This window comes from Mixophyes fleayi, chromosome 6, assembly GCF_038048845.1.
Source record: "Mixophyes fleayi isolate aMixFle1 chromosome 6, aMixFle1.hap1, whole genome shotgun sequence".
Lineage (NCBI taxonomy): Eukaryota > Metazoa > Chordata > Amphibia > Anura > Limnodynastidae > Mixophyes > Mixophyes fleayi.
Genome location: NC_134407.1, coordinates 88,451,302 through 88,463,995, shown reverse-complemented (window position 1 = coordinate 88,463,995; position 12,694 = coordinate 88,451,302). Strand labels below are relative to the sequence as shown.

The following is a 12,694-nucleotide window of genomic DNA, read 5'->3' as shown; positions in this document are numbered from 1 at the left end:
CTCAAATTTATAGCATTAAATAATCTAATCAAATAATCAAAGTGATGCATTTTATATTTTACAGTTTGGCCTTTTTCTAATATAGTTCTTATCTGTATCCTTGTAATAGTATAGAAAAGAACCACAAATAAACAAATATGTAAGGGTAAAATAACTGTGATTAAACAAAGGTAACTATTTATAAGCATGGCAAAACTTTATGTTCAGTTGGTTGGTTATGCAAAGACTTAGGGATATATTTACTAAACTGCAGGTTTGAAAAAGTGGAGATGTTGCCTATAGCAACCAATCAGATTCTAGCTGTCATTTTCTAGAATGTAGTAATTAAATGGTAACTAGAATCTGGTTGCTATAGACAACATCTCCAGTTTTTAAAGCCCGCAGTTTAGTAAATATAATCCTTAAACTGATTGCAGTTCATGGACATGATTCTTTCAGTCCAGATGGCAATGACAACATTATTTGTTTTATAAAAAGAGAAAACCGTCTCTTCTACACATCATAGAACTAACTTATTAAACCCAATCGGGAATTAAAAACGGAGGAAGGCCATAAACTTCAGGGTGTGTCCACCATAGCAAGTTTAATTGTTTCAAGGGCTTAGGACAATAAAGTGTAGCTTAATCCCAGAAGATTTCAAAATGAAGTCCTCAAGTTTTTAACAAACACGAGATGACAATCGTCATAAAACAGTCACAGTACTAAAAATGGCTGGATTAGATTAATTAGAATAACTTGTATGCTAGAATCCTAACCAGAACAAATGTTGCTGCACTAGATGTATAATAACTCTAATACCATAAGTGGTGGATTTTGACGTTCCTCTCAGCTTAATGACCACAAAGTTGTAGAGCCAAGGTGGGAACTGGTGAAAAACGAGCTACATGCATCACTTAAGAGTCTCAGCAATTGCCTTCCTAATCAATTTATTTTCCCTGTTTTTGCCTTTACTAGTAATTTTGATGTAAAATTGCTAACATGATTCATTCACAAAGCCAAAGAAGGAAATGATCCATAATTGGATGGTGAAACCTTTTAACCATGATTATCCTTCTGCATTGCGCCAAATTATGCTTTTTCATGATGCAGAAGAACTTTCACAGTCTAAAAAAGGGGATAAATGACCCCTGCTGACAATCCTGCGGTCAGTAATATAGATCAGAGAGGTAAGAATTTATGTGATCACACATACAATAATGTACATATAAAGCTGGTAAGACATATATTTTTACTAAAAAAACTAAAAAAAAAAATGGTTGCCAGTATCTTAATGGCCTTAAAAAGTGACCCTAAAACACCCATTGAATGCCATGCCATACTGGTATACTATCCCCTTACCAGAATACAGTATACTATATATGTTCTTACCTCATTTACATAAACCCAGTGACTATCCTTGGAAGCAAGATTTGTTTCCACCGCCTGCAGGAAAAAGAGAGAAACAAGCATATTAATACAGTCACAATCATTTTCATCAGCACTTTCTAAAACAGCTTAATAACAGTGTTTATCATTTAAAAAAAATTAGATCCTATTCAAGACATCAACAATTAGAAAACAAGAATTATAAAACTGTAGTGTTTCTTATTAGACACCACTCATTATTTCAATGGTTACCCTTATCTTTTAGGACACACTGAGAAAATACATTTTTAATATAGCAAACATAAATACATAACACAATTAAACAGTGGGTTATAAACACAGCACATTGACATTACTGAATAAGTATGTATTAAAGACAACCAATTTTCAGGTTTCACCATAGAGAATATTTATTTCTGTCTCCTGACACTCACTTCTGTACTTTTAATTACAATACACGATACAAAGCACAGAACATTATACCTTGTCACGGACATATACAATAGCTGCTTTCTCTGATCCTTTATCACTTTATGCTCCCTTTCAGTATCTGGTGCACTTGTGTCGCTACTAACAAGTTTTCTGCCTTTGTCTTGTTTGTATTTTCTGATTGAGAAATATATGTTTGGAATTTCCTAACAGAGGGCAGACAGATATCTACATCCTTGTACAACTTTTTGGGGAACCACACTTATTCTATAACATGTAAATGTCATTTATTTCAATGTGGCCTTAGAAAATGAAATTAATTGGGAAATGCATGCAGTCACATAATACAATGCTTGGCACCTCAAGGTGCTTTATCAAGCTTTAAGATGCACAACTTGATAAAGTACCTTTAAGGGCAAATTGTCATATTATGTAACTTCATTATGCTTCATGTCATTACCTTATGTAATGTCATGGATGTACTGTTTTCCACCCATACATATTTCTTGATGAGATAGTAGGTATATGTCCTAGAGAATGAGCATCATGCATTGTTACTCACTGGCAAGAAATTAACTACAGCACACCCAAGAGACTTTATCTCCCAGCACCCACTCCATCATTGCCTTAATTCCAACCAAATATAACTAATGATCCTTAATGTTGGCAGCCACCAGCCATATATTCATTGTTGTTAATATTTTCACATTATTTCCAGGGACATGTTTCTGCTGAGCAGGTGCATTACACATGTCATGTGCTTAGGTGAACATTATAAGATTAAAACCAATGTTATATTTTTACTAAGTTTTATTTTGCATTTAATTACCCTAAGTTTATGAATTTTAACTTTTCAAACTAAAATAATAAGTATATAATAAATATAATAACAATACAGAGTGAGAATAGTATCCAGTGCACAGAATAATATAAATTGCATTGTATATGTCATCAGCAAATAAAGACAGATGCTGCACATATTCAAAATGTTATACTTTGTTTTCTATTGGAATCACAGCAGAGATTCCCTGCCTAGGGGATTGCAATGTGCAGGTAGAGAGAAATTATATCATTTTGCTAACGGAGGCAAAAGGTTTGTAAAACATATGTATATAAAATAGTGAATTGATTCCCTTTTATAGTCCAGCATGTTATTAGATTAAATAAGATTAGGTCACTATATTTAATAGAGGTTAAAGTGTTTAACTTGCCGAATCAGAAAACTTGATTTCAGTTAGGGTATCTCTAGCTAACTATATCATTTTTTTTTCTTTTTAAATAAACCATGGGCTTTATTCTCCTTATGTCACACCCCGACATGTGGAAAGTGAGGCAGTATATTAGGTAAGGCAATATATATATAATACACAATGGGCTTGATTCATGTTTGGATGTATGTCCATTTGCGTAGCATATCTTGTGTGAATGCTCAGAAACGGTCCTTATGCCAATGAATGCAGGTGCATGCAATTCATGTCTGAACGCTAATTATGACATTTACACCGATATACGACTTGAGAGGAGGAATGGGGGAGGGAAGGGGCAGACTAACATAGACCATGTACAGTAAGGGCGTGCCGTGGGCATTCTGAAGCAAATGCAGAAAATTAAAGTTTTTGGCTTCTTGCAAGTACGCTTGTTCCAGCTATATCATTTGCACCAGCTAAAGGGCAGGTGTAAGTGCCGATTGATAGTGATGACTATCATGGCATAGTCTTTTTTTAAAAAACTATACATATATGTGCCACAAGATAGCACACAAGACACATTCTATTTAGTCAAACCACAAAACTGTGAGACCTTTTATCCAAAAAACTGTGAGACCTTTAAGTGACTTCCTGTTATTAGGATATATTTCCAAAGATTTTCTGTCATGTTGCAATTTGAAAGGAACATATATACAAAACATAAGGATCATTCATAAAATAGATACAGTACTATCATATGAGGTGTCACAAAATAATCACTAGTTCTCCTAAAATGGATCATTACATAATTTTATGAATATTTCAATTTAATGTCCTTATAAGATAATGAGGTAAGGTAACATACATCAAAGACAAAATGCCAAGACAGATCAATGCACAATGCTCAATGAAATGAAAAGCATCAGTATAGCAGGACATAGTAACTGCCTAAAGCCACATTGATGTGCAAATAGCAAACAATATAAAAAGAACAACATTGTTGGTTATATAAAAAGATGTTGTAATAAGCTATTTTTATCTGAAATGCTGATGGCACTTTTCAAATTATATGGTTTCTCTAGAAAACACATTTTAATTCAAGGATTTAAAATGAAACTTTACTTTTATATTTATTGTAGGCTTTATATATGTTTTCCTCATATAATTATAGCAAGTGTGTACTAGTACAATACCACATTGGAGAGGAAAAGTCGAACTCGTCTCTTAAGCTAGGGCTACAATAATTATTTAGTTGTGTTGACAAATACCATAAAACAATCACATGCAGCAACGTGCATATTGTCAAATTGGCTTTATTTCTGGACTTCTGTTGTCAATTATGTTTTTCTTCATGGGACTTCTGACCATAGGCAACAACAAGAAACAACTCAAATTGCATTAACGTGAATGGACACGAGTTATCATGCAACAGGTACAATTTAAGAATTGCGACATGCTGAGGTTTTATTTTGCCTTAAACATGACAGTAAAACAGACTGACTGTCTAACAGGCCTCATTAGGAACCATTGTTTACAGGTCTTGCAACCTACCTAATCTGTTGCTTCAAAAAAAAAGAATTAAGCAAATCAATTGTATATCAAAAAAGCCACACAAGCACGTAGCAATCGGGCTGTTAAGCACAACCACACCTATGTGGCCAAACTGCTCTACTTAGTTGTTCAGACACCTTACTGAGCAACCAGATTGCTGTACAGAGCAGGTAATTCTGCTACTTCCTCTGCTGCCAGCATATATGAGTATGAATACAGCAATACGAGTCAAATTTTGTCCTTTCTATGCAGCATACAAGACAAAAAAAAATAACCAGTTCAAGAGTATTTTGATCCTATGTGATGAGCCCACATAGTCTAGCAGTTCATCTATTTAATTGTGAAACCAAAAATTGTATGTAGCCAACTTTAGGTTTGGTCATGGATGACTTAAGGGACTAGTTTTTTTTGCATTTCTAGTGCAAGTGCTGCACTTATATTTTCTTGAAATGCACTATTTTATATTACTTTTAAAAAGATAAATTAATGTAATTTGACTAAGTTGTCCAATTAGCATTAGTAATGAATACATAATGATATTCTAGTTGCAAGATTTACTGTTATACTAAGTATATGTGCAGAGCTTTACATACATTATAGACTCATACTTTTATGTTTGTCATCTAAATTCCCTTTTGTCTCCCAAAGCCACATGATAATCATATGTATGATAACCCTTTCACAATGCAACAACTTTTGGTAGTCTATTAACAAGGGCAGAGCCTGGTGTTATTGGCAGTGTGTTCAGGACGAAGAACAAGAACAGAGAGGAACAAAGGGGTGGTGGACAGACACAACCCCCTAAGTGTTCTCTTTGCCTGTCTAGTTTGATAAGCAAAGAAAATGTATGTTACTGCCCTTTAGAATTAATGCTCTTTTGTAGCCAGGTGTGAATAACAGTCAAATGCAGGGGTGGATTGGGAACTTAAAGTGGCCCTGGAAAAAAATTTGAATGTTGCCTCATGTAAATGGGACCAAATAATTGATAGGCGGGGCCAATAGTAGACAAAGTTCACACATCATCAGCCCTAGCCACATCGGTTTTAGACAAGGCAAATGCAAAACTCATAGTAGGCAGAGTCCACCTGTCACAATTGGCGGAGCAAACAAACAAGTAGGCAAAGCATGGCATTGATAGGTGGAGCAAACACAAGTAGGCAGAGTCAGCACACCAGTGATTGGAGTACACACATTGGATATGTGAGTGCAGTAGCTTAATCCAGCAGCAGGAAGTTCCCAGGGTTAGCATTAATTTAATAGTAGTTTGGTCTCCCATCGGTTCAAATGTCTCCCCAACAGTATACTGCCATGGATGTGCCATACAAAATGTATTGCAAGATTTATACTGCCCTGCATGATAATTTGGTCAGTAATTATTTATATATATATATATATATATATATATATATATATATATATATATACACAAGTTAACCCGTGCATGATACTCATGCATTCTAGTCAACTCAAGCTACTTAAGGTGTTAAAAAGGTTCTTGTCATGCATTTGGGCCTAGCCCAGGCCTCCTCAGGGGAAGAGCGTTACTTGCCGACGCAAGCGCCCTTTTTTAACGTGGTTTTGTCCACATGTCACCACCTCATCATTTTTCTGCATCACCTCATCCTTCATCTTTATCGCCACATCTATCCAGATGTCTATCTAGACACAGGGATCTCTCTCAGCAGTCCTGAGTATCATACTCCTCTCGCTCTGTCACCCCCAGCAACCACCAACCACTCCCAACTGTCACCTCCGGCAACCACCAACCACTCCCAACTGTCACTTCTCCTTCAAGAAATATATATATATTTTTTTTAAATCTTTATAAACACTTTTAACAATTAACAAATGAAATTAACAAATTAAAAACATCTTAGTATACCAAATTTCAGCCCTTTCTGAGTTTTTTTCCACACACTAAGAATTTAGTAAGTCAGTGTATAACTCCGCACAGCAGGTGGCGCTGCAGCTTGTTGTTTTTTTCCACACACACACACAGACTAACACACGCCACTAGGCTTTTATATTATAGATATATATATATATATACATATATACACACACACACAGACACAATACAAGAGCAGACCACCATACAATACAGAGAGCATTCATATGACCGCCATACAATACAGAGAGCATTCATATAACCATCATACAATACAGAGAGCATTTATATTACCGTCATACAATACAGAGAGCATTCCTGTGACTGCCATACAAGAGGGTGAGCGTTCTTGTGACCACAATACAGGTTTCATCCTCGTGCCATTCACCTCCCTTCCCTCACACATTAAGGCAGCATACTTCCCTTCCCTTTACCTCATGCATTATGAGAGCATACTCCCCCCCCTTCCCTCACACACTGTGGCAGCATATTTCTACCCCTTTCCCCCAAACATTATGGCAGCATGTTCCCCCCCTCCCCTCACACATTATGGCAGTATATACCCCCTATCCCTCACACTTATACTCACCTTGTAACTGCAGCAGTTTGATGAAGACTACACTCTGCCTCTTGCCCTGCACAGACATAGGGCGGCACCTGTCACATGGTGTACGTCCCATGTGACATCTAGCTGGACGGAGTTTGGGGAAGGCCACAAATAGGTGAGAGGAAGGGGATCAAGAGATCAGCAGGCACATTAAGGAAGGTGGCTGGTTCTGGAGCAGGGATCAGCAACCTAGTACCACACTGTCTCCCCTCATTGGAAACTGGTTCGTCGGGGAGGGGTCCTAGGCACGTTTCATGTTTTTTTTCAAATAATCCAGGAGGCCTTGGACTGGCACATACACACAAATATATTTAAAGCAAAAAATCACCCCACCCCCCTCAAAAATATAGACCAATATAAAAGAAGTTGAAAACCAAACAAGCTGTCAAAGAGTTACTCTGTACTTTTTTTAAAAAAAGCATTTGTTTATTTTATTTTTGCTCAATAAACCAAACTTCTCATAACTCACAGAGATGTGTGAACTTTAAAATGTGCAAACTAAAATGTCTTACAAATGAATTACTATATCATTGATTATTATTTTTTCAGAAAATAAGTCATGTTGATAACAGCATTGCAGAGAAGCCGGGATTTTGCAGTAACTTGGCTAACAGAAAACCTGCTGTCATTATTATTTCTATTGCTGGCCACTTGTTACAACATATTCTGCATTGGTTATGTTGAGAGCCAGCTTGGAAGCAGCATGCAATAAAGCAAACCACGGCTCATCATAACAAGGATTTTCTGTGCCAAACTATCTGACAGAGGTCTCTTCGCCATAATGAACTTTCAAGTGCAAGATGCTACAAATTTCAGCCCATCGTTTCCAAGGAGCAGACTAAATAGCAATCTGCTTGTAATGTGGCATTATTCATAATACTATGCTCAAAATGTGTAAGGTGTGTATAGTGTAAAGCTTTCTATGTTAAACCAGATGAGACTACATGAGATAAAGCAACCTTTAAACAAAAACATAATTGCTTAGAGTAGTAATAAAAGTGTAGGTTTGCAATCATTTTTAGTTTATTTACAAATATAGGGTTGCCATCATCAAAATAAGTCATGTGATTGACTACAAGTACAGTTTAATGAAAGTTTACTTACTTAGCAAACCCTTGTTTAATTTTGTTGACAAATAAAAGAGCTATAGAATTATACTCCATGTGAAAACCGAGGTACATACCTCTACATTGCTAAATATTCATTATGAGTTAAAAAATTTCTGTGGCAAAAACTGTGACTGTCCTATGTAATTTGGCCCTACTGTTATTCACTTTTGTATCTTAAATCTGCACTACAATCTAGGTAAAAGATTTTGTTAAGGTGCCTCCTCCCCTCCCCAGAGCTGCAGTTGTTTTGCCTGGGGTTTTGTGACACAGAACTGACAAATCAATTTTGTTCCAATTTAAAAGGGGTGTGTGAGCAGAAGGACCAATCACAAACTGTAATCTTTTGATTGCAGTTTGTGACTGGTCCTTCCACTCAGACCCCTTCTTGCACATGGCTCCGGCAAAACAGAGAGCAAAAGGATGTATTTCAGCTTTAAGTACACAACATTACAACACAATAATCAGTGTTGTAATATTAAATGTTTGTTCCTCTTGTTGTGTTTTAAATTAGTTCAGGGTGTAAATAACTGAACTGTAAGCCTTATAAAATATTTTAAAGAATATTAGTTCAACTGTTAAAATATACAGTTGTGGCTACTGAAACAAAGTTCATATATAGTATTTTGGAAATAGTCCTCTTCATTCATATTGTGACATGATGTCAGTTTAATAGTTATATACACCCTGACCATTTCCAATCAGTCCTTCTATGATTGTTAAATGACCATTGCAAGCCAAAAATAGAGGAACCTATACATCATATTAGATTGCTCAATTTATGGCCTGTATTACATGTGTGTGATGGATACTTTGTAACAATGTGTGCTCATCATACACTGTTCAGTGATATTTTAAAAAATGTACTAAACTATTTTCCTTGTTCTAGTACCAGCAAATATGTTCATCTGTACTTTGTTTTTGTAAAATGCAACATAACTCAATGGCTGCTATAGCTTATTCCAATCATCTAATATAGTGTAAAGTACCCTCATTTAATCTATTCTTGTCCAGATGGGTTCTATCTCTCAAGCAAACCTCCCCCTATTTTCAACAGAAGAGCAAATTATTTTTGTTACTTAGAAACATTTGAGCAAGTACAGGCCTTATTTCAAATTGCATGCAAGGTGCCTTTTTAAGCATAAAACATGCTTTTTCATATTGTATAAAACTATCTATCGCTGCATCCATATTATGCTTTTTGCGTATACCTTTCTTGCACTTCTTTACATCTACAGCCATGAACTAGGTTAGGTAAGGAGCGTGAAAGTGTAAAAGTGTGTCCACTTAATTGCTCTCTACTAAGGAGGTTAATACAGGGCCATCTCTTCAATTGGGCACGCCTGTTCTACAAGCGACAGCATACCCAAGCAGTTTATGGCTGCCAGGCCATGCTGAGATTAGACGTGCCACATATAAAATACATATTGCCTGTCGTAGCCTGGTTCTGGTTGTGGCTTTTGCGGTCAGACCGCACGCTGTTCATCCCCAAGCAATTGCCTCCACCAGCGCAGGCCATGTGTGCTAGTGCTTGGATAACTCTATGGTGGGAGGAAGGGGGGTTCCACTGCGGGTTTTTTTAAAACCAATATTTGTTTAATCGTTTATTTAAACAGAAACTCCATTTATCATCTTCAACTTCATGATAGTGAATGGTGTTGTAAGTATGCGGATGCATTTATGTGTTTATTTTGTTTATTTTGAATTGCATATATTGCAACATATGTGCACCTCAATGCAAACATGTAAGTGTGCTTTTTAGCACAAAGTATTTTACGCCTGTGCTTTTCACGCAATTGCGCCCTACTCTAAAAGACCATGAAATGTTTTGGTTGTGGTGTAGTGTAGTGTACTAATATGATGGACTTAACAATTCTAAAAACAAGAAGCTTTATTATATGGTAACCTTCCAATGCTTAAGCTGGCTAGTGATGACTGAGGAGCCAATTTAGAAATAAACAAGAGGCTCAGTTCCCTGGCAACATAATACTGTTGATTGTTATCCAAGTCTGAGCTATAATCTGTTTTTCTGTATTTGTCAATGTTCTTGTTTCCAGTGAACAACTGAAGACGCATGTTGTATAATAGCTACTATACAAGAAGAAATGTAATACTATAATCTTAAAGGAACATTATATGTCAATAAAAGTTGTCCCCAACATGTCTGTTTTCAAGGTAAATTTAAAAATGTAAATATGCAGCTTCATTAAAAGCAGAAAATACAAATACATTTTCAGCACAATATACAGAACTAAAGAGGCTGTCACGGGCACTAGGAGTCTTTACCCAGGGATCACCAGATGGTAGGCTTACCAGAGCAATGTAGATGGTAATAGGGTACTCTGGTAGCTGGGTGATCACGGAACATGAAATGATGGCCGATGAGATGCTCAGGAAAGTCTATGACTAGCAACACTGGTAATAATGAGGTAATGATACACAAGGAACTGTCTGGACAAGGACACGTGAAGGTAGTCAGTGGTCTGCGATAGCAAGTTGTACCACTGCGATAGTGAGGAGGAATGTCCAACAGAAACAAGGAGGTGATGAGAGTCAGCGGTCTGCGGGTAGCAAGTTGTACCGCTGTCTGAGTGAAGGAATGGAATCCAAGTGGAGGTATCCAGGTAGTCAGTGGTCTGCGGTAGCAAGTTGTACCACTGCTATGTGAGAGGATAATGGAACAGGTGATACCGGAAACAGGGATCAGTGGTCTGACATCAGCAAGTTGTACCACTGAATATATATGTGAGGAGGTGCACGGGGGAAGACTGCAACACAGGATATACACAGGCACCTTATACACGATCCACAGTAATATGCACAATATAGATATATATATATGTAAATGACTGATCAGGTCTGCAATCTAGAAAGTCTCTTGAAGTAGTCCAGCACAATGATAACACAGTCAATGATGGCAATAGACTCAGCGGATAGCAAACTCCAGAGAGAACCAAACACAGTCCAGCAAGATATGCAATACACAGCACAGTCAATGAGAAGTATGCATACCGTGGTTCAGCAGTAGCAGTCAGATGGGATTGCAGCGGTACCTGAGCGGCTGGAGGCCGACTGGATAGGAAGTCCCTGGATAGGTGAAGCAGCGGTCTAGCAGGTGCAGCGCACAGGTGAGTAGACCGACAGGGACACGAACCCACAGGAGTCAGCAACACGTGGAACTGGACTCATAGGAAACCCAGGAGAATGGAGATGATCCAGCAGAGGGTAGTAGAAGAGATACAAATCCAATGCTGACAGGAGGGTAGAGACCAGTGGAACACGTGAAGGCGTGGAGAGTGGATCAGCAGGAGATGGACGATAGCGCTGACCACAGCGGCAGGACTCAGCGGCACACGGAGGTAACCAGTAGCAACCACAGGAACCAACAGCGATGGGAAACAGGAGTGCAGCGCAGGGCAGGAGCTGTAGATCACGAAGTGTAGCAGATGGTAATGAAAAGCGGCAGTCTCGAGGAAGTCACAGCAAAGATGAGATGAGAGTGTAGTGCACGGAGGCAGCGGATAGTAATCAGCTGGCAGTCACGATGTTGAACACAGGCGAGTTGCAAGCAGGAGACTGTAGTGCACAGAGGCAGCGGATAGTAGTCAGCTGGCAGTCACGATGTTGAACACAGGCGAGTTGCAAGCAGGAGACTGTAGTGCACGGAGGCAGCGGATAGAAATCAGCAAACAGACTTGATGAGAAGCAGGTGAGTGAGGTAAAAGCTGGAGTGCACGGAGGCAGCGGATAGCAATGAGCAAACAGTCACATTGATATAAAACAACGTTGAAGTGGTGTAGAAGACTGTAGTGCACGGAGGCAGCGGATAGGAATCAGCAAACAGTCATGATGATACAGTTGATGGTAGAAGTGGTATGGAACCACAGTAGTAGAAGTGGTTAGGAAACCACAGGAATCAGCAGCGCTGAATACACGAGTAATACAGGAACACCTTCAGAGACTCATGAGGAATGAGACTCCAAGGTCAGGCCACGTGGTGGTGACCACAGGTGCTTAATATAGGGAGGTTGCCTGATCTGCCAATTAAGTTAAAGGAGTATACACTGAAGTATAGAAAAGGGCTGCGCATGCGCAGACCCTCAGGATGGTGGACGGCCACGGTTCCTAAATGTCCGGGAAGAGGCACTCACGGTTCGGTGAGTGACAGTACCCCCCCTTTTAAAGGTGGGCACAGAACGCCTGGAACCGGGCTTGTCCGGATTTTTGGAGTAAAACTTCTTCAAAAGGGCAGGAGCATTAAGATCTTCAGCTTTGATCCAAGAGCGCTCCTCAGGACCAAAGCCCTTCCAATGAACGAGGAAGTGGAGGACTCCTCGCGAAATTTTTGCATCTAGTACCTCGGTAATCTCAAAATCCTCCTCCTGATGAACTTGAACTGGCTGCGGAGCTGAGGGAGGAGTTGAAAAACGGTTGATAATAAGAGGTTTGAGCAAAGATACATGGAAGGCATTAGAAATCCGAAGACTCTTAGGAAGAAGGAGTTTCACACATACTGGATTGATAACTTGAATGATCCTATATGGACCAATAAAACGAGGGG

The 12,694-nt window shown here is 38.4% G+C and overlaps 1 protein-coding gene across 2 annotated transcripts in view; it reads right to left on the bottom strand.

Moving 5' to 3' along the window:
* Positions 1–12,694, bottom strand: part of GRID1 (glutamate ionotropic receptor delta type subunit 1) — an 823,000-nt gene that overhangs the window by 204,741 nt on the left and 605,565 nt on the right. For both annotated transcript variants that reach the window (XM_075217028.1, XM_075217027.1), the window contains exon 5: positions 1,369–1,422. In XM_075217028.1, coding sequence (XP_075073129.1) covers positions 1,369–1,422 — 54 coding nt within the window. The remainder of the gene's footprint in view (positions 1–1,368; positions 1,423–12,694) is intronic.